The 19,672-nt window shown below is 50.2% G+C and overlaps 1 protein-coding gene across 4 annotated transcripts in view; it reads left to right on the top strand.

The window, feature by feature from the left end:
• PFKM (phosphofructokinase, muscle) overlaps positions 1–19,224 on the top strand; it is a 45,281-nt gene extending 26,057 nt beyond the window's left edge. For all 4 annotated transcript variants that reach the window (XM_055396623.2, XM_055396624.2, XM_055396625.2 and 1 more), the window contains 21 exons: positions 4,522–4,595; positions 5,406–5,483; positions 7,102–7,291; positions 7,512–7,677; positions 8,375–8,419; positions 8,850–8,958; positions 9,073–9,168; positions 9,401–9,493; positions 10,026–10,151; positions 11,244–11,308; positions 11,873–11,936; positions 12,691–12,840; positions 13,901–13,971; positions 14,300–14,387; positions 14,477–14,629; positions 15,113–15,277; positions 16,173–16,234; positions 16,464–16,575; positions 18,159–18,258; positions 18,338–18,443; positions 18,685–19,224. In XM_055396623.2, coding sequence (XP_055252598.1) covers positions 4,522–4,595; positions 5,406–5,483; positions 7,102–7,291; positions 7,512–7,677; positions 8,375–8,419; positions 8,850–8,958; positions 9,073–9,168; positions 9,401–9,493; positions 10,026–10,151; positions 11,244–11,308; positions 11,873–11,936; positions 12,691–12,840; positions 13,901–13,971; positions 14,300–14,387; positions 14,477–14,629; positions 15,113–15,277; positions 16,173–16,234; positions 16,464–16,575; positions 18,159–18,258; positions 18,338–18,443; positions 18,685–18,829 — 2,258 coding nt within the window. In that variant the 3' untranslated portion in view covers positions 18,830–19,224. The remainder of the gene's footprint in view (positions 1–4,521; positions 4,596–5,405; positions 5,484–7,101; positions 7,292–7,511; positions 7,678–8,374; positions 8,420–8,849; positions 8,959–9,072; positions 9,169–9,400; positions 9,494–10,025; positions 10,152–11,243; positions 11,309–11,872; positions 11,937–12,690; positions 12,841–13,900; positions 13,972–14,299; positions 14,388–14,476; positions 14,630–15,112; positions 15,278–16,172; positions 16,235–16,463; positions 16,576–18,158; positions 18,259–18,337; positions 18,444–18,684) is intronic.
• The last annotated feature ends 448 nt before the right edge of the window (positions 19,225–19,672 follow it).

Here is a 19,672-nt window from a genome sequence, read left to right as displayed (position 1 = left end):
ATGGGCATATTCTGCTGGAAAGGACCTCAGTCACCTGCTGTATCCCTCAGTCCTCAGACAGGCAGTCTATTCCAAAAGCATGTTTATCCTATTTTTAAAGGTTCATTGGAATAGGATTCTATTCCCTCTCCATGGCTCTTCTAAGATTTACAGCTTTTAACTATGCAGCCATCAGAAAGTATAATTCACATCTAACAAACATTTGCACCTCATGTCCTTTTTTTTCTTATTCAAAGTTCAGTTAAGGTAGAAAGAAAACCTTTAGCAGAAAGATAGTGACCAAGTCATTTATTTGTTTTCTCCTATCTCATGTCATAGACCCATCACCTGTAGTCCGCCCTACAGCCTCTTCCCAACAGACTGTAATTGGAGACTCCAAAGTACGTGCTTCTGATGCTCTCCAGAGTCCCTCGTGGCTGTGCCCAGAGTACCCCTGGGTGGTGCCTGTAATCTTATCCTTCGTCTTGTTTCTAATAAGGCAGACAGCTGCTCATAGAGGGTTATTTAGGGCAACATGTAACAGCCAAGGACTGGCCTGGGACCAGAACAGGCCAGTGATGTTAAGTAGGAGAGCCCAAAGCATTACTGGGACTTTCTAGTATAATCTATACAGCCCAGTCTGTGACTTCTAGGGAACTAAGGGTACAGAGGCACCTAGGGGTCGTAAAACTTGATTTCTAGGAAACACTCAGATATCCAGTTCTGAGGCAGGGAGGATGACCTCTGAAAGTTGGTATGGTAAAAAGGCAGAGGGAGGGGAAAGGAGAATCTTCTTTTCTTGTGGGATTTTTCTTCTGCCCAAGGGACTTGGGATGTTTCTTGCCCACCATCTAGTGTTTGCTTTACACTTAAAACCTTTGAAGTGATTTGTTTTCCTTTAATTTTTTTCTCCCCTACCTTTCCTCAGCTCAGGAGCAGGAAAGAGCATTCCAACTTATACATTTCAGAAAAATACTTTTTACTTCTTTCGTAAGATTATAGGTTTATACTCCAGGACTCTAGGTATCCTAAAGAGAATCCCATAGACCTTGGGAAAGTCTAGAAAATAAACAGTAGTTTCATATTTGTCCTGATTTTTTAAAATTGGATTTATTAATTTTTCCTAAAGCATTGATGGCTTTCCCTTGACTCTGACTTTATGTTTTTTTAATACACACAGGCTTTTCCTAAAGCTTCCGAGAAGGCCTATCCCTTCACAGATTTTTTCACTTTTGATTCCTTCAAGTCCATCAGTTGTTTAGACTTTGCCTTGGTGATGTAATAAGTATGTTTTGACAAACATCAGTGCTATCCAGTGACCTCTTGTTGGCAAGTCCAACCTTCAGTTCTCATCTCAGATCAAGTTTCAGACGCATATGGCAAAGTTCCCACTTCTTGAAACTGTCCCCTTTGGCTTCTAAGATGTTGCTGAGTCTTGGTTATTCTCCTGTCTCTCTTGCTGCTCCATATTCCTTCAACACTGGTGTCCCTCAGAGTTCCATTCCTTGCCCCTTTCCCTTCTAATATTACCTGTTTTCTCGAGACGGTCTTCCGGGTCCACATGGATGACCCGCAAGAACTTCAAACTCAGTAGATCCAGATATGACTACCACCCCGATATCCAGGTATCATCCCCACCCCGATCTTTCCAAACCCAAACCCGCCTCCACTCAGCTAACTGCACCACAGTTTTCCCTGGGGCCCAAGGCAGTCATGGGGCATGTTCTCCTTCCTCTCCAGCACCTTGAAATCTAATCACATACTGATTAGATGGAAGTCCCGTTGCTTCTGGTTCCTGGGTTCTCCTGTCCAGTCTCTGTTTCGTCCCAAATGCCCAGTCTGGGCCCTGATTGTTTTTGTCACTGCTGCCAGGTAGCCATTGAATCCTAGTGTCACCTCTTTCTAGTCTCTCTTCCACATTGCTGCTAGAGTGATCTTTCTGATCCACTCATTATGGCCCTCCACGCTTCAAAGATTCTCCATTGACTATAACTTTTATGTTTTTTAAGTTACACACCTCTTTAAGACTCGATGAATGCTGTGGACCTTCTCCCAGAAGAAATGCCTTTGCCCACAAAGCTTTTCATACAGTTTCTTGGGCTTCATGGATTCCCTGAAACCATCACCCGTGGATCCCCAGTCAAACCCTGGCTTCCAGAATAAAAGCTAGCCTTCCCTTAATGGGCACACAGGTGCCTGCCCTGCTGCACAGCTTCATCTGTCTATAGTTTTCCAGTTTATTCTTTATAATTCAGAGTTATGTAAGGCTATTGCTTGACCCTCAACTTTATTTCTGCTGTACATCCAGCTTATAACACTCTCCCCAGATTTGTCCATCTGGCCAAAAGATTTGAAAGGAAATTATCCTTTAGGTCTCAGGACAAATGCAGTCTTTTCTGTATCACCTTCCCTAACTTCCTCCTGGCATCATAGATGCTTCTTCTCCTTGTTCCCATTACACTTTGTACACATCCCCTCCATATGGATCCAAATTAGAACCACAGTATAGTTCCTCCCGCCTTTTTTTTTTATTATTATTTTTAATTTTTTGGCCTTGCTAAGCAGCATGTGAAATCCTAGTTTCACAACTAGGATTCATGCCCCCTGCAGTTAAAGGACAGTATCTTAACCCCTGGACCACCAGGAAAGTCCCTCTTCCCTTCTTGAGGACCATTCCCAAGTCCTTTATCTTTGTATCCATAGACACTCTGTCATCCCCTGATGCATCTTTCCCAGTGTCTTCATAGAGTTAGGAAGATGAGAGGTATTTAATAAATATTTGTTAACTAAGTGAATAATAAGGCATTCAGTTTGATTTTGAGCTTGCTGCTAAGTCACTTCGGTCGTGTCCGACTCTGTGCGACCCCATACACGGAAGCCCACCAGGCTCCCCTGTCCCCGGGATTCTCCAGGCAAGAACACTGGAGTGGGTTGCCATTTCCTTCTCCAATGTGTGAAAGTGAAAAGTGAAAGTGAAGTTGCTCAGTCGTGTCCGACCCTTAGCGACCCCACGGACTGCAGCCTACCAGGCTCCTCCATCCATGGGATTTTCTAGGCAAGAGTACTGGAGTGGCTTGCCATTGCCTTCTCCGGATTTGGAGCTTAAAGCCATGTAAAACCAACTTTTGTCGACTGGCAAACAAACAAACCCAAAAAATAGATATTCTGGCCTTTTTGATTCTATTCAGTTCCAGATAGCTTTAGATTATACAATAATTCATGATGGATTTTAGTCTGCGACTGCAGATTTTTCCAGTTACTGGCTTCTCGAGTGCTCACTGGTATTTCTCCAGGCAGGTTAAGGACCTTATGAATAGATATTAGGTTGAAACAAAAATGTGTAATGTGTACAGGGCTACCTGAGGGAGGGTGATTAAAGTGGTTCACAAGAAGCTGATCTGTCATGGCATCACTGAGCCTTTCCTCACATTATAACGTAGGACAGGGTTACCAAGATTAAGACCCAGGAATGTCTCACCAGTGAGACTGCTGAGCACTAGCAGTGGCCTTGTTTCTACTGTGGTTGTCTGCACAGCCCTGTGTTGTATGTTTGACAGGTCAGCTCCTCCCTGTACTCTTGGAAGACAGGGTTCTTGTCATTGAGCAGCTGCTAGGAGAAGGATTTTACTCACAGACAAGGATGGGGGAAAGGCTCTCCCCTCTGTTTCAGGCCTAGCTGTTTCTCCCAGTGGAAATGATAATTTACAGCATGATGTTTAGGTTCGTCATACACATGCCACACACTGGGTCACAGGAGAAGATCAGCACGGGAGGAGAGCATAGAGTCTCCACTAATTGTGCCTGCACACTTGGTCACAGCCTCTTCTGGTAATTTGGGAGCCAGAGGATCTCAGTGCGTGGCGCACACGGGAACACACACCAGCGCAACAACACTAAAAAGCTGTGTATGTGTGGGGACTGGGAGAATCCACCAGCCAGTAATGGACATGCTCATGAATAGCTTGCAAAGGGCCAGGTCACTGAGCCCAGAGAGTCATGTCTTTGTCCTGAGAAACCTAAACAAGCCGGATGCCAGGTTCACTGCAGAAGACAAGAAGAAGCCTAGTGTAGCCATTGGGATTAGCATGGAGGTCAGCAGTGTTGGTTTAGACATTTCAGATTTGGATTAAAAGCAGACCTCATCTTCTCTCTGTAACCTCGATGTATTTGAGCTTCAGTTTCCAAGTCTAAAATGGAGGCAACTCCCGGGTTGTGGGAAGGATTAAATGAGTTGATGATTGACAAGTATCTAGCAGCATCTAACCCCACAAAAAGCATACGAGATGCTTATTCCTCAGGTTGCTTTGGCATGGAAACGTTTTAGGAAAGATGGAGTCTTAGGAGATTGGGGAGGTAAATGGAGGTAAGTTGTGTAATGTTAACATTGAATGAAGTAATTCAGGGTTAATGGGGAGCACAGAAGACTTGGATGAGGGGATTCTAGATTCAGAGAAAAGCCTTGGAAAAGGACTGACTCTGGTCTTAAAGCCCAGGGCTGCTTTTCTTAGGAGTAACCTCTCTCTGACTCTTTCCTCCTCGCAGGCATGAATGCTGCAGTCAGGGCTGTGGTTCGTGTTGGCATCTATACTGGTGCCCGTGTCTTCTTTGTCCATGAGGTGGGTTCTCTGCTCTGCTCCCCATCACTCTTTGTTTTCTACTCCCTCTCCCCACCCTCTCTGCTTATCTCCTGGTTATGTGTCTAATTGCTCTTGATTCTGTGTCCTCAAGAATCACTCCTTCCCACTCTGGGCTTCAGTAACGATGGTGGGGCCCAGAGGTCCGCAGACCAGGTCCTCGTGTTGCCTGTTCAATGTAAAGTAAGAAGTAATTCCGCCTTCCCTTCACCTCCCCCCAAACAGAGAGGGAAGCTGAAACAACTTGGTGTTTCACATCCAGAGTCAGAGCCTCAGGAGGACGAGTCCCACTCTGTTTGTGCAGTTGTCTTACTTTCCAAGGTTCTCACTCCTCCTGGCTTCCCTCCTCTCCTTTCCTCTCATCCTGTGTCCACTCTTCTGTCCATAGGGTCTGTCTCCCTCTCTTCTCTGAAGTTTATCGTCTCTTTTCAAGCCACGTTTCTCTCCTTTTCTCCTTCTAACATCCCCTTCTTTTTTTCCTCCTTTGCTGGTTATCAAAACTATCTGTCATCTAGTTCCCCTGGGAGGAAATGGGATGAGCCACAAATAAGAGAAATCAAGATTAAATGTTGGGAAGGGCATCCTGATGTTTCCAGAATGAGAGAAACTAGAGGAGGGTATTGGAACAACTGATGTCTCCTTCCTTGTACTGTGTTTTTCTCAGGAGCACCTAGGCATCAGTAATGGGAGGTGACTTGATTCTCAGAGAACCTCTTCCCAGGGGCCCTGTCTTAATCCTGGGGGTTTGGGGGAAGCCTCGCAGAGGCTGAATGGATGTAATGTACCCCACAGGGTTATCAAGGCCTGGTGGATGGTGGAGATAACATCCGGGAAGCCACATGGGAGAGTGTCTCGATGATGCTTCAGCTGGTATGTTCCAGAGGGCTTCGTCCCCTGTGTGTGCTGTCCTTGTCTCACCCCGTTTGGGTGGGGCTCATGGTTTCCCAAATTCCCTGCCATGTGGCTTAGTAGGAAGGGATTCTGTGACCACAGAGGGGCTACATTTCCCTTTACTCTTTGCATTTGAAAACATCACCCTGGTTTCCTGGGGTAGGATATAGGGTTGGGATGTGATCACAGGACGCTTTGTTCTTTATAGAAAGGTCATAGGTAAGACTTGAGGAGCTGGCCTGTAATGGTTCCTGCTCTGGGGTCACGGGGAAGGTCAGGCCCTGAAAATAACCTCATCAGGGGACTGGAGCCAGAGCCAGAAGTAGAGCTGAAGTTTGCCAGTCCTCATGTTATGACGATGAGGTGACCTGAAACCAGACCTTTTAAGGAAGGAAGGAACCGGGATAGCCTTTTAGAGTATAAAAAAAAACCCTGAGATGATCTTGATTGTATCCACAGCCCCTTTTGCTACTTTCTCTAAGTCATTCTATACCCATTTTCTGATTTACTGAAAAATCTATACATTACATTTGTATCCTCATTCTTTACCTTAATCCCCTAAAAAAATCCATGAGGGGAAACTTAATGAATAGCACTTAGTGAAGATTTTAAACAGGCAATGGCACCTTCATCAAGCAGTCTGAGAATCAGCCAAAATTCTGCATCAATACCCACGAAGGCATGGATGCCCAGAGTTCATATGATTTGTGAAAACCCTCGGTGTGCTCCCCTCTCTTGGGTTGTCCACAGGCTCCTGGGAGTTTAGGGCTTTCCCTACTCAGAGCTGTTTTTTCTGGGAACGCCTGGGTCTTGTGGGTCCTCCGACTGGCACACCGATCTCCAGGCGCAAAGGGGAAAGGACTGGCAATGCTTCGCCCCTGCTGAAGTCACTGCTGCTGCTTCTTACATGTCTAAGATGAGAAAGATGGAGGTCATTTTAGAAGCCTACAGATATGTGTGTATTCCCTAGGTCTCTTTAGGACAGTCACCATAACAAAGCCTTCAGTGGCATGGGTCCATCTTAACCATCTTCTAAGAGGTGTAGCAGAATGTGGGAACGTGGGAATGACCCCGCGATGCCTCAGCCAGCACCATCTCACCTTCCTTTAGAAGGGACCAGTGGGGAAAAAAAAATCTCATTGAACTACAAGGAGGTGAAAAATAGGGAAAGTGCCATGTAGGCTCTTGCAAATGAAGCTGAAAATCAAGATAAAGTGAATAACCTTGAATGCAGTCAAAGAAGCTAGCTAGGCACATGAAATAGAAACGTGTCAAAGGCAGTTGAGACTCACATGTCTTCCACTAATGGCTAAGCTTGTACAATTATATGCCCTTAGACAACAGACTTAAACATCAGTATTCATGACTCTGGAGTTTGAAACTCATGTGAATTTCATTAACCCTTTTCATGAAGAATAAAACTTTAAAACCACATACACACCCACACACACACATACATGAAGGGGCCAGTGACTCTTCAGGATGTAAGGAACTTCCTAGGGAGCCATGTGGTGATGTTGGGATGGGGGAATCCTAGCCTATTGAGCCCAGATTTGGCCTGTCACCTGGGGAGCTGACTACCACCTCTTCCTCAAAGGGGGGCACGGTGATTGGCAGTGCCCGGTGCAAGGACTTTCGGGAACGGGAAGGCCGGCTCCGAGCTGCCCACAACCTGGTGAAGCGTGGGATCACCAACCTGTGTGTCATTGGGGGAGACGGCAGCCTCACTGGGGCCGACACCTTCCGCTCTGAGTGGAGTGACTTGTTGAGTGACCTCCAGAAATCAGGTAAGATGCTGCTCTGTCAGTGTGGTTTCTGCGCATGTGCACACCACACCCTCCTCTCATGGAAGAAGGTTGTTGCCCAGACACAGAGGGCAGTCTTTGCCCTCCTCTTCCTGCCATTGTTGACAATTGCCATGGACTGCGGCCCCTGCCCTCTCCGGCCACCTGCTCCCTGGCACTGGGGACCTCACCCAGGGCTCCCTGCTTTGCTTCCCCTCATCAGGCAAGATCACAGCAGAGGAGGCTACCAAGTCCAGCTACCTGAACATCGTGGGCCTGGTTGGCTCAATTGACAATGACTTCTGTGGCACTGATATGACCATTGGCACTGACTCTGCCCTGCACCGGATCATGGAGATTGTAGACGCCATCACTACTACCGCTCAGAGGTGAGGGCCCCAGAGGAAGCAGCGTGGGAGGATGGAGCTGGAACAGATCAGCTGGCTGAGGCCTAGAAAAGATGAAAGGACTTGAGCTGTGGTACTATAGTGATCAGTTTTCTGGGGACTAGAACACTGTTTTTAAGAATTATTCCTGGAGCACTTAATTTCACTGCTCCGTAAATACCATAAGACTCGCCTCTGGCCACTGTCTACCCACACGTGTTGCTCTGCAGACTTTAATACTTGTGGGGTCTCCTAAATGACTAAGACAATTCCAGGGCCCCCCAAACCTTTCCAGCCATGGAAAGATGGGAGAGACAGGTCAGATGGGAGGGACTCAGGGGAGGCAGTGCAGGAGAATGGGGGTACAGAGGGGTGGCAGTCTCCCAAGGGAGATCCTGGAGGATTCCAGGTCAGCTGAGTCCTCTCTCCACTTCTTTTCCCTTTGCTCCTTCCCTTCCCGGGTCCCTCCTTCCCAGACACAGTGCCTCAGTACTGACACCGTTTCTGCAGTGCTTTCTCAGGCCTGGGAAGGACACCCGGTGGCTAAAGTGATTCCCTTGGGTCTTCCAGGTCTCCCAGAAGAAGGTCCACAGCATAAACATATACCGAAGATAGGTTCCTGGGCCTCGATACGGGTGGGGTCCTGCAGGTCTGGCCATAGGAACATTTGGACTGTGTAAGCCCTCTGTCTCTCTTGCAGCCACCAGAGGACCTTTGTGTTGGAGGTGATGGGCCGGCACTGTGGGTAAGACTGCCCCCAGCATCTTAACTCGTTTATTCCGTGTACAAGCAGTAGCGCTTCCCTCTTCTCCGGAGACCCGGGGGGCTCCCAGTGGGGCAGATCAGGAGGTCTACACACTTCTCACAGTGTGGCCGCCTTTCCTCATCCCCACCCGCTTCGCTTACACACGCACATGGGCACATGCGGTGTGAAAGAGCAGGCAGTGCTCTGAGACTGGGAGCCACTGATGCAGGTGAGTATGAACAGAAGGGCCTCTTGAGGGGCAGAACCTCACTGAGCAGCTGTCTCGGAGGGGCTCCTACCATCACCCCAAGAGTGAAATGGGGGCTCTGCAGACCTTTCTCTCCAATGGGACTAAGTGGCCTTGTCGGGAACGGGGGAGGCTGGCTATGATCTGTAGCTCCTGCCGTGACACTACTGGCTCTCATCTCAGATACCTGGCCCTTGTCACTTCCCTCTCCTGTGGGGCCGACTGGGTCTTTATTCCCGAGTGTCCACCAGATGACGACTGGGAGGAACACCTTTGTCGCCGGCTCAGCGAGGTACTGGCACTTTGTCTTGCCCTTTGAAAATCCCCTTGCCCTGTTCCGCTGCTGATGGCTTTCCTGTCCATCAGTTTCACGACACTGACCATTTTGCGCTTTGTTCTCAATCAGACAAGGAACCGTGGTTCTCGTCTCAACATCATCATCGTAGCTGAGGGTGCGATTGACAAGAATGGGAAACCAATCACCTCTGAAGACATCAAAAACGTTAGTATGGATGGAGCCAGAGGGGCCGTGACACCTCACCAGCCCCGGGCCTGCTCCCCAGTAGTTCCCGAGTCTCCCCTTAGTCCTGTGCACATCTCTCCCCAGGTGTCCGGGCCCCTGGTTTCCTCCCACCCAGGAATCATTACAAGATAAGAGGCTGAGTCATCCTTGATTTATCTGGGTCCCTGCTGGATGCCTCTCCTTGACTCTGTATCTCTCTCTGTCCCTTCAGCTGGTGGTTAAGCGTCTGGGATATGACACCCGGGTCACTGTCTTGGGGCACGTGCAGCGGGGTGGGACACCATCGGCCTTCGACAGAATCCTGGTAAGTCATGGGGTTCTGTGGGACCCTCAACTTGCTGTCCTTCCCCAGCACAGGGGCTTCAACCATTGCTCACACTGCTCCGTCACCCAGCCTCTGGACTGGGCCTTGACTCATTGCCATATGCTCAAGAGTTCTCTTTTGTTGCAAAAAATGATGGGAGATGCTGTGCTTCACTAGGGTCGAATATCTTACAGCATGAATGAAAGATTAAGATCTAACCTTAGACACTGTTTGTATCCCCATCCTACTTTCATCAAGAAGGGACTCTTAGCCCCAGTAATCCTCTTGATAACTATAGTGGATATGGTTCTCTGGAACCAGGAAGAATCCTTGGGGGCTCTTCTGGCAAAAGGAGGAAGCATCATCAAGCTTTAGATGAAATGTGGGTCAGAAGGTAAAGCCCAGTGAGTTCTTGGCTATAGTCCTTAAATGTGGAACTCAGCTTGTGATTTGGAAAGGGCCTTGGATGATCAGGTCCTCCAGGCTGAGACCAGATGGGAGGCTTGGACCAGAGCGGCTTTGCTTCCTGCAGGGCAGCAGGATGGGTGTGGAAGCAGTAATGGCACTTTTGGAGGGGACCCCGGACACCCCAGCCTGTGTGGTGAGCCTCTCTGGTAACCAGGCTGTGCGCCTGCCCCTCATGGAGTGTGTCCAGGTGGTGAGTACTGACCCCAGCCCACCTTCCTACTAGCCCCCAGCCCCTGTCTGGGTGAGATCTGACTGAGAGAGAGAGCAGCTTCCGGGGCTGCCAAGGCGGTGCAGGTGGGGAGGCTGTGTGCCACAGGCAGGAACACGAGGTGGAGGCACTCGAGGGGCTCTGTGCAGGAACTCTCCCCTCTCCAAGCCTCAGTTTCCCCATCTGACAGATGTTCCTGAAGAAGATGCGGACCGCTGCATCCTACCTAATGAGACCCAGTATCTCCTAATATCCAATCTCAGGAGCATGCAGTCTTTCTCCAAACCTTATTAAAAGCAGGGAAATATTATCAAGTCGGGCTGGATAGCTCATCCCTCACTCTGATTTCTCCCTTGAACCATCACGAGGTTACTGATAAGTATTCACCTTGAGCGTGAGTGTAAGGATTGGAGAGAAGATGTGTAAGTGGTCTGGAAGATGCTGAGCACTCAGGAAATATGGCTCTAATTATAGAGGAATCACTCCTTTGATACCACAGAGCCGATGCAGTGGCTGGGAGCTGAGGTGTCAGGTTGCCTCTCAGGCCTGGCTCCCCAGCTCCTGGATCCTTCTCTCTGAGACTCAGGGGTCCTCATGACTTACAGGCCAGACAAGCTCCGGCCTCGCCTGGAACCGTATCTCTGAAAGCCCCCCAGCTAAAGCCCTGGCTCACAGAGCAGAAAGCAGTGGAAGCATGGGTCAGGGATCAGACTTTCTTCCTAAGTGGTCAGTCTTAATTTTCTTATTAGCTTAGAGGCCAGCCACCTTGAGGCTGGAGCCCTGGGTGTAGAATGGAGGGAGATGCCATGTTATTTGTGTGTGCTCTGCCATCCTGCACATCTTCTGGTAAATAGAACATAGATTTAGCCCTCTTCTGCTGCTGCTCGTTACTCAGAAAATTAAGGAAAAACACAGACACTTCTTCTGTGAAAATGTGTCGGGGCAGGGGTGGGTAGTGGATGGGCAGGGTCCAGTCACGAACCCAGAGCCGGGCAGAGTCTCAGTGTGGGATGAGAACCCAGCTGTGTGCGGAACCCTATCCTGATTCTGAGTGTTGCCCTTCTCCTCCCTCAGACCAAGGATGTGACCAGGGCCATGGATGAGAGGAGATTCGATGAAGCCATGAAGCTGAGGGGCCGGTAAGGAAATGACCAGGAGTTCGCTAGCCACAGAAACCAGACATCAGAATGAAGCCAAAAATCGATGTAGCACAGACCCAAAACAGGAGCTTCTATTTTCTTCTCTTCTTATTGCCTGTGCAACAGTTTCTTCCCAAAGAGAGCTAATAGTGAGATGGCCAGGAGGCTTGGTTCACTCCCAGGATTCTTTCCCTGGCCTTAGCTTTTCACAGTTTGTTATTGCTGTATGTGGACCCAGTTAGATCATGAGGGTCTCTAGGCAAGGGCGGGGGCGGTGCTCAGGGTGTTTGGTAAGTTTATGGCATCCTTATACCCACCTGCTCCCCGCGCCCCACCAATCCCTGCTCAGGCTCCACTTCTGTCCTTGGAGGCTTGCCCTGTGGAACTTCAAGCTGGTTTATACCCACCCACCCCCCGCCGCCAATCCCTGCTCAGGCTCCACTCATGTCCTTGGAGGCTTGCCCTGTGGAAGTTCATGCTGGGAACAGAACTTCAGACCAGATCCCCTTGGCTGCTGGCCTTGGGGAATGGCCTGAAAACACTGCCCTGTCTCGCCTTTTTTAGGAGCTTCATGAACAACTGGGAGGTATACAAGCTTCTGGCTCACGTCAGACCCCCAGTGTCTAAGGTACTGCCAAGTGACTGTCTCCCCTTGGCCCTCTTTCTCCCGCATCCCCCCATATGACGCACTCCCCTCAGTCCACTCAACCTTTGGCCTTGCTAACTTCTCTGCCTGCCTGTGTCTTCAGTGCTGAGACCTGGACACCACTAAGTTAATTTTCTCTCACCCCAGCTACAAGCCCATGTTCTTAGTGTGCCCTGGACGTCTTGAACCCAAGACCCACATCCACTTCAGGGCTGACAAGATAGCATGCAAGGAAGGGGAAAGAGGCTCATGTGTTATTTCTGTGGGCAAATCTGGAATAATCACATCTAAGTGTATTTGAACCATCTCTTCCATTGGAGTAGTGGTTCTTAATATTTTATCTACACTAGCAGCAGCAGCAGCAGCAGCATGATCTGGGTTGCTTATTAAACACACATATTCCCTCCCTCCGAGGGAGATCAGATCATGGGTGGGGCCAAGAACATGCAGGTTTAATAAGCTCCCTGGGTGGATCTGATACAGCAGGTGGTCCAAGGATCCTACTTTGAGTAACACTGCTCTGGAGGGTCTCGTATTCATTGTGCAGTGGTGTCTGGGATCAGGAACTGCAGCTTTATTGATCTGTGGTGACGACTTCTGCTTCCCTGATGTGGGGGACGGGGCAGACTGTGCTGGCATTCCCTGGGAGAGGGATGTGCTATCAGGACCGTGAGGGACTCAGAGGCCAGCTCCCCTCACTGACCTGTCCCCTCTCCCTCTCCACTTCCTTCCATAGAGTGGCTCCTACACAGTGGCTGTGATGAATGTGGGAGCGCCAGCCGCAGGCATGAATGCTGCCGTTCGCTCCACCGTGAGAATTGGCCTCATCCAGGGCAACCGCGTGCTGGTGGTGCACGACGGCTTTGAGGGCCTGGCCAAGGGTCAGGTAAGGAGGGCACTTGCTGCGGGACAAGGAGCAGTTGTGCAGAGGAGACATGTAGCAGCTGACCTGTCTGTTCTTTTATTTTCCCCTGTCCCTCACAACCTTTTTCTTGGGGTTCAAGCAGAAGTAGATACAGTAGTCCCCTCTTTCCTGCGGAGGACACATCCCCAGTGGATACCTGAAATTGTGATAGCACCAAACCCTGTGTATAGTTGATCCTTGAACAACCTGGGTTTCAACTGCGTGGGCCCACTTACATGCAGAATTTTTTTTTTTTTTAATTTGGCTGTGCCACGCATCTTCCATGATCTTAGTTCCCCATCCAGGGATTGAATCTGGGCCCATGACAGTGAAGGTGCTAAGTCCTAACTGGACCTCTAGGCAACTCCCCAGAACTTTTCAATAGCAAGCACTGTGGTACTATATGATCCAGGGTTGGTTGAACCCATGGATTCAGAGTGGTGGATATGAGAGCCGACTGTAAATTAACATGTGCATTTCTGACTCTGTGGAGTGTGGGCACCCCCACCCCCATGTGTTCAGGGGTCAGCTGTGTACTACCTGCTTTCCCTGTACTGACAGGCAGGTTGTGTACACAGCGTGGGCACACTGGACAAAGGGGTGAGTCACGTCTCGGGTGGGATGAAGCAGAATGGTGCAAAATTTCATCACGCTACTCAGAACACACAATTTAAAACTTAGAAATTGTTTATTTCTGGAATTTTCCACTCAGTATTTTTGGGCCAGGGTTGACAGTGGGTAACTGAGAGCTTGGAAAGTGGGATCGCAGATAAAGGGGGAGCTACTGTATTTAATTTTAGGGCAGTGGGAAGAGGCAGGAGGCACTGAAATGAGCCCTTTGAAAACAACGTGTCTGATATAATTCTCTATCCCAGAGTTCAGGACAGGGCCCGGTGTAAGATTTGTGAGTGAGCCATAAGGGTGGAGGACGTTCAGTGAGGTGGGAGAAGCCGGTGCCTGGCACAGCTCTGCCAAGAGGATGGGCTCAGGGCTCGAGCAGTGGTGTCAGACCACGATGCAGACCTGTGTGACCTCTCCCCAGATCGAGGAAGCTGGATGGAGCTACGTTGGAGGCTGGACTGGCCAAGGTGGTTCTAAACTTGGGACTAAAAGGTGAGTGGCGTTGCAGGATTACCTCCACGTAGTCACCCTAAAGGCAGCCCTTGCATGTGGGCGTCAGTTCATTTGGTTGGGTTCTGCCGAGACCAGTGCTGTCGTCTGGGTCCTCAGAGGGCAGATGTGTCCATCCAGACATCCGTTAGCAGCTCTGGTGACTCAGAGCCCCAGCGTGTGTCCTTGGGTGGGGTGAGAAGTAGGGTAGGAACGGGGCACAAGTTAAGAAATTATAAATACAGTGCCTTCTAACTCTCACTTTTCTCTCCCTTGACGTTGTTGTCTCTTCCCCCAATTCTATTCCCCTCCCCTCACCCCAATCAACTAGGACTCTACCCAAGAAGAGCTTTGAACAGATCAGTGCCAACATCACTAAGTTTAATATTCAGGGCCTTGTCATTATCGGGGGCTTTGAGGTGAGCGTCCCTGCCATTTCTTCCTCTCCTCCTGCCCCCGCCCCCACCTTCTCCCCCTCATTCCTGCCCCCATGGCTTTGTCTTCTCAGGCTTACACGGGGGGCCTCGAGCTGATGGAGGGCAGGAAACTGTATGATGAGCTCTGCATCCCCTTTGTGGTCATCCCTGCCACGGTCTCCAACAATGTGCCTGGCTCGGACTTCAGCGTGGGGGCTGACACGGCCCTCAACACCATCTGCATGGTGAGGGTCCCCGCGGCTTCCCAGCCTCTGGCTGGGACTCCAGTCCCTGGACCGAGTCTGGGCTAGGAAGTGAGCCACTTGTTTTGTACCAGCCAAGTGGCAGTGTGAGAAGAATACTCCTCAAGCTCTGCATTTGCCCACACTGCGCTTAACATGTTGTGTCCATCCTCCTCACTGTGAGTCTCTAGCTTAGAGATGCATCTGTACTCCACACACCAAGTGATTTTTCCTTTATGAGGTCTTACATCCTAGTTCCCCTAGTCCAAGCACAGAAAGGGTAGGAACAGCTTCCTTCTGGGGGAGGAGGTCCGCACTGCACTTGCCAGACATGTCTGCCATCCTTGTTGGTGAGAACTGGAGGGGGTGCTGGGGCCCTGCTGGCCTAGGGGGATGTCGTTCCAGAGTCGGGTGATGGTGGGGCCCAGAGAAGTGACAAGACTCACATCCCTGACCCTGTCTTTCTCTGACATGTTGTCTTTGCAGACGTGTGACCGCATCAAGCAGTCAGCGGCAGGCACCAAGCGCCGTGTGTTTATCATTGAAACAATGGGCGGCTACTGTGGCTACCTGGCCACCATGGCAGGCCTGGCAGCCGGAGCTGATGCTGCGTATATTTTTGAGGAGCCCTTCACCATTCGAGACCTGCAGGTAGATGGCTACCCAGAGCTTGTTAGGAGGCTCTCCCCTGCCCCTTTGGTGACCATGTCCCCATGGCGACCTAAACTGTGAGAGCTTCAGGCAAGGACAGAGCTGATGGTCTGCAGAGTCCTAGGAAGAGCACGGGGCCGGCGTGCTGTGGGTGACATTCTGTGTGTGGTGCCGCTCCTGTTGGAGCGTTCATTTGAAGGGTGGCTGCAGCTAAGCCCTTTATGCGCCATTTTGCATTTTGTTTTCACAACAGGCATGCCTGGGAGGGATTATCTCCATATTACAGATGAGCAAGTTTCAGTGAGATTATAAAACTTTTCTAAACTTTGAGTCGGCAGTTTAACTGATTTAGATTTTTCTTGCTACCAAATGGACCCCTAACCCATTTTTGAGGGGATTCCCTTATGATCCTCATTCCTAAGATCTTCGTTCACTGGAGCCACAGAGAGGAGGGTGGCAGGCTGCGGGAACTCACTACTCCAAGGGCCCAGCCATCAGTAGGGGGTGACCCTCTCCCTCCTTCACCCCGACTCAAAGCCTCGATGGGGGTGTTTTCTCCGCCATGAGTCACTGCTGTGCACGGACGCCACCCATTCACAGACTGACACCGAGGGCAGGGTTGGCTTTCTGAGCGTGGAAGAACTGAACCCCCTGGAAAGGGAGGTCGGGAGCGGGTGGAAAGGGGCTTCAAACTGGCCGTGACCACACTCGTCAGCTTTCCCTCTGCCTGCTCTGCCCAGCTCAGCTGGGTCTTCGCTTATCCGTCTGTAGTGACCTTCTTAAAGGGATTAGGTGCGGGTCAGCCCTGGGCTGTCAGCAGCCCCCCTCCTCATGCCCCTCTCCCTCCTGTGGAGGCCTGCTCAGCCGTGTCTAGGACTTTCCATTCCATTTTCAGGTGAATGTGGAGCATCTGGTACAGAAGATGAAGACAACTGTGAAGAGGGGGCTGGTGTTAAGGTACCTCACCCCTGGTCCGCTCCTCAGTGAAGAGGCGCGGCGGTCAGGCATCGGCCCTGGTCAGGCCGCATCCCTGGCTGGCACACCCTGTGGAGTCTGTGGATACAGAGCATGAGAGCCCGGACCACGGGAGCAGATGGGACTGGGAGGGACAAAGCCCACAGAGCTTGGAGAAGGCAGGGGTAGGGAGGGGGCCAGCGCCCGGCACAGGCTTCCATCTCTCCTGCAGGAATGAGAAGTGCAATGAGAACTACACCACCGACTTCATCTTCAACCTGTACTCTGAGGAGGGGAAGGGCATCTTCGACAGCAGGAAGAACGTGCTGGGCCATATGCAGCAGGTGGGGCAGACACACCATGCTGTCACCAGACGGCCATAGGAAACCCCCACCCAGCAGCCAGAGTCTCCCACGGGCCTCCCACCTGCTGGAGGCTGTTGGGGCCACCACAGCACGGGCCTGCAGACTCTGCAATCACAGAATCACAAGTTTTTACCTTGGAAATGGCCTGAGAGATTCTGTGGTTCATCCTCTTTATTTAGGGCAGAGTTTCTCCACCTTGGCACTCTTGCCATTTTGAACTGGAAAATTTTTTGTGGTTGTTTTGTGTGTCGTAGGCTGTCTTAGCAATACCCCCAGACTCTACTCGCTAGATGAGCCCTCACTAGTAGCATGCCCTCCCCACTTGTGTGACTAAAAAAGTCTCTGCTGCTGCTAAGTCACTTCAGTCGTGTCCAACTCTGTGTGACCCCATAGACGGAAGCCCACCAGGCTCCCCCGTCCCTGGGATTCTCCAGGCAAGAACACTGGAGTAGGTTGTCATTTCCTTCTCCAATGTGTGAAAGTGAAAAGTGAAAGTGAAGTCGCTCAGTCGTGTCCGACCCTTAGTGACCCCACAGACTGCAGCCTACCAGGCTCCTCCATCCATGGGATTTTCCAGGCAAGAATACTGGAGTGGCTTGCCATTGCCTTCTCCGAAAAAAGTCTCTAGACATTACCAAATGTCCCCTGGGAGGCCAGGTCATCTCCAGTTGAGAACCACTGCTTCAGATGAAGAAAATGAGGCTCAAAGAGAAGTAATTTTCCCAGAGCCACTAATCAGGCTTGAGTGAGGCCAAAATGAGCTGGCCCAGTGCTTTCCCCACACACCACTCTGCCTTCATGGGCACCCTGTGAGATGAGTGTGGGCACCTTGCCAGGGTTGGGCTCTGTCTCCACTCACTAGGGTTTCCAGAGGAAAGGAATCCACAGGACTCACTCACAGATGCTGCTAATGGTCTGAGACCTGCCCCATCCCAAACCTTCCCCACTGATGCCACTTAAGTGTTGATCTTTGACCTTTCTGTACCCACAGATGAATTCACATTATCTCAGTTTGAATGGGCTTATCAGCTCCTGAAGGAATGGGGTACTATTGGATAAAGTATGAAGACCTCTTTTCTGTTTTTCCTTCCTTCCCATTTTCCCACTTACCTTTACTTTGTTCAGAGAAACTGCAACATGTTTTATATTATTCTGAGGTGCTACCAAGGCACCCAAATTAGATCACAAGGAACACTTGTTCATTGAAGGTGATTGACAAAAGCTGCTAGGCTAGTGAAGGACAAGGAGCTGACCAAGAGGCCAATAAGTTTAGGAGTAAATGAACAGGGTCATGCAGCCATGGAGCTAGAAGAGGCAGCTGGGAGACCAAGCATCCCCTCATACTAATTACTCTTAGAGCTGATAAACTTCCAGACGTGCTAGCCCAGCTCGCCCTGGTTCCATGCCCGGTTTTGGGATTTCCTTTCCTAGTTAAGACTTCTGGATTCCTTTTTCTGGTTATAAACCTGAGACCCACCCTTTCATTTTTCTCTGTGTATTAGCATGTCTTTGCCACTTCATTAGAGTTCTGCCCCTTGTAACTTTTATCACTCTTTTTCCAGGGTGGGAGCCCAACTCCATTCGACAGGAATTTTGCCACTAAGATGGGTGCAAAGGCTATGAACTGGATGTCAGGGAAAATCAAAGAGAGTTACCGTAACGGTAGGTGGGGTAAGAGGGCGAGCCGCTCTCCTAGAGGCCGGATCCCCGCATAGCAGCTGACTGACTATCCCTGTTGCAGGGCGGATCTTTGCCAATACCCCAGACTCGGGCTGTGTTCTGGGGATGCGTAAGAGGGCCCTGGTCTTCCAACCAGTGACTGAGTTGAAGGAACAGACGGATTTTGAGTGAGTACATCTGCTTCCTGGGGTGGTTCCCTCCCCAGTAGTTGCTGAGATCTACTCTTCCCAGGGTGTTCACGTCTTCAGCCCTTTTTTCTTAGGAATAACACCTGCAGTCATACTTACTTCAGATCTGATGCTTAGGTCGCAAATTCAGCCTCTGCTGCTCCACTTCTTCCCATAGCCTCGGATAGAATTTGATCGGGGTGCTGAAGATTAAATCATCATCTACCTCGTTCCTCTGTAGGCACCGCATCCCCAAGGAACAGTGGTGGCTGAAGCTGAGGCCCATCCTCAAGATCCTCGCCAAGTATGAGATTGACTTGGATACCTCAGAGCACGCCCACCTGGAGCACATCAATCGGAAGCGGTCCGGAGAAGCTAACATCTAAGCCTCTTTGCAGAGAGGAATGGACTGTCTGCTCATGGTCAGCTCACCCCAACAGATCCAAGTCCGTGTGTTCTCACGTGTTTGAGCGCATTTTCCATTAGGTTTCCTTTTATTCTGTAACTGCAGCCATAGTCAGCTCTAGCCAGGGAGCTGGGGCAGGGGCCATAAGTGGAAGCTCCCTGTATGTAGAATTTCTCCCGACTTCTACCCAAGCTTCCTGTGTCACACAAGGCTGGACTCCTCTAGTACTACTGCTCGATTTCAGTTACTCGGTTAGAATTTTCCTAAAAATAAGCTTTATTTATTTCTTTGTGATAACAAAGTCATGGTTCCTCTACTCCTATCACGACAGCGACACACCGTAACTACACTAATAAATGCCAACTGGTCACTGTGCTTTGGCTTCTCCTCTATCGTCTTCACAAGTGTGTTCCTGTCAGCCCCAAGCAATGGACTCTGCCCAGACGGACACCTGGGAAGAGACAGCCCGTGTGCTAACCCCGTGTACTTCTGTTCTTGGGCCCTCTTGACTCTGTATGCAGGGTCCCAGAACACAGGACACCATCCTCACCCTCGTCCCACAAGCAGTCCCTCCCGCATCCTCTGTAGCCAAGGACACTCCCATCTTCCCTAAGCATAAAGTTATGTTTTATGTTTTACCTCTTATTACCCAACTTTGCTTTTTTTCCAGCCATTCCCTAATCTCTACTCCGACAATCCAGGGTTCTTCCTTCTCAACTGTTCCCCCTGTGCTCCTTTCTGGATGAAAGCCAGACTCCATCCCGGTGGGGTGACATGTACATTCTGAATGCCTGGAAGACAGAGACATTCAATGCTGGACCTA

The sequence above is a fragment of the Moschus berezovskii genome, chromosome 6 (genome assembly GCF_049115385.1).
Source record: "Moschus berezovskii isolate FMDL1 chromosome 6, NW_MosBer_1.0, whole genome shotgun sequence".
Classification (NCBI taxonomy): domain Eukaryota; kingdom Metazoa; phylum Chordata; class Mammalia; order Artiodactyla; family Moschidae; genus Moschus; species Moschus berezovskii.
Note: the sequence above shows the minus strand (reverse complement) of the source record. Positions and strands in the feature narration are given on the sequence as shown.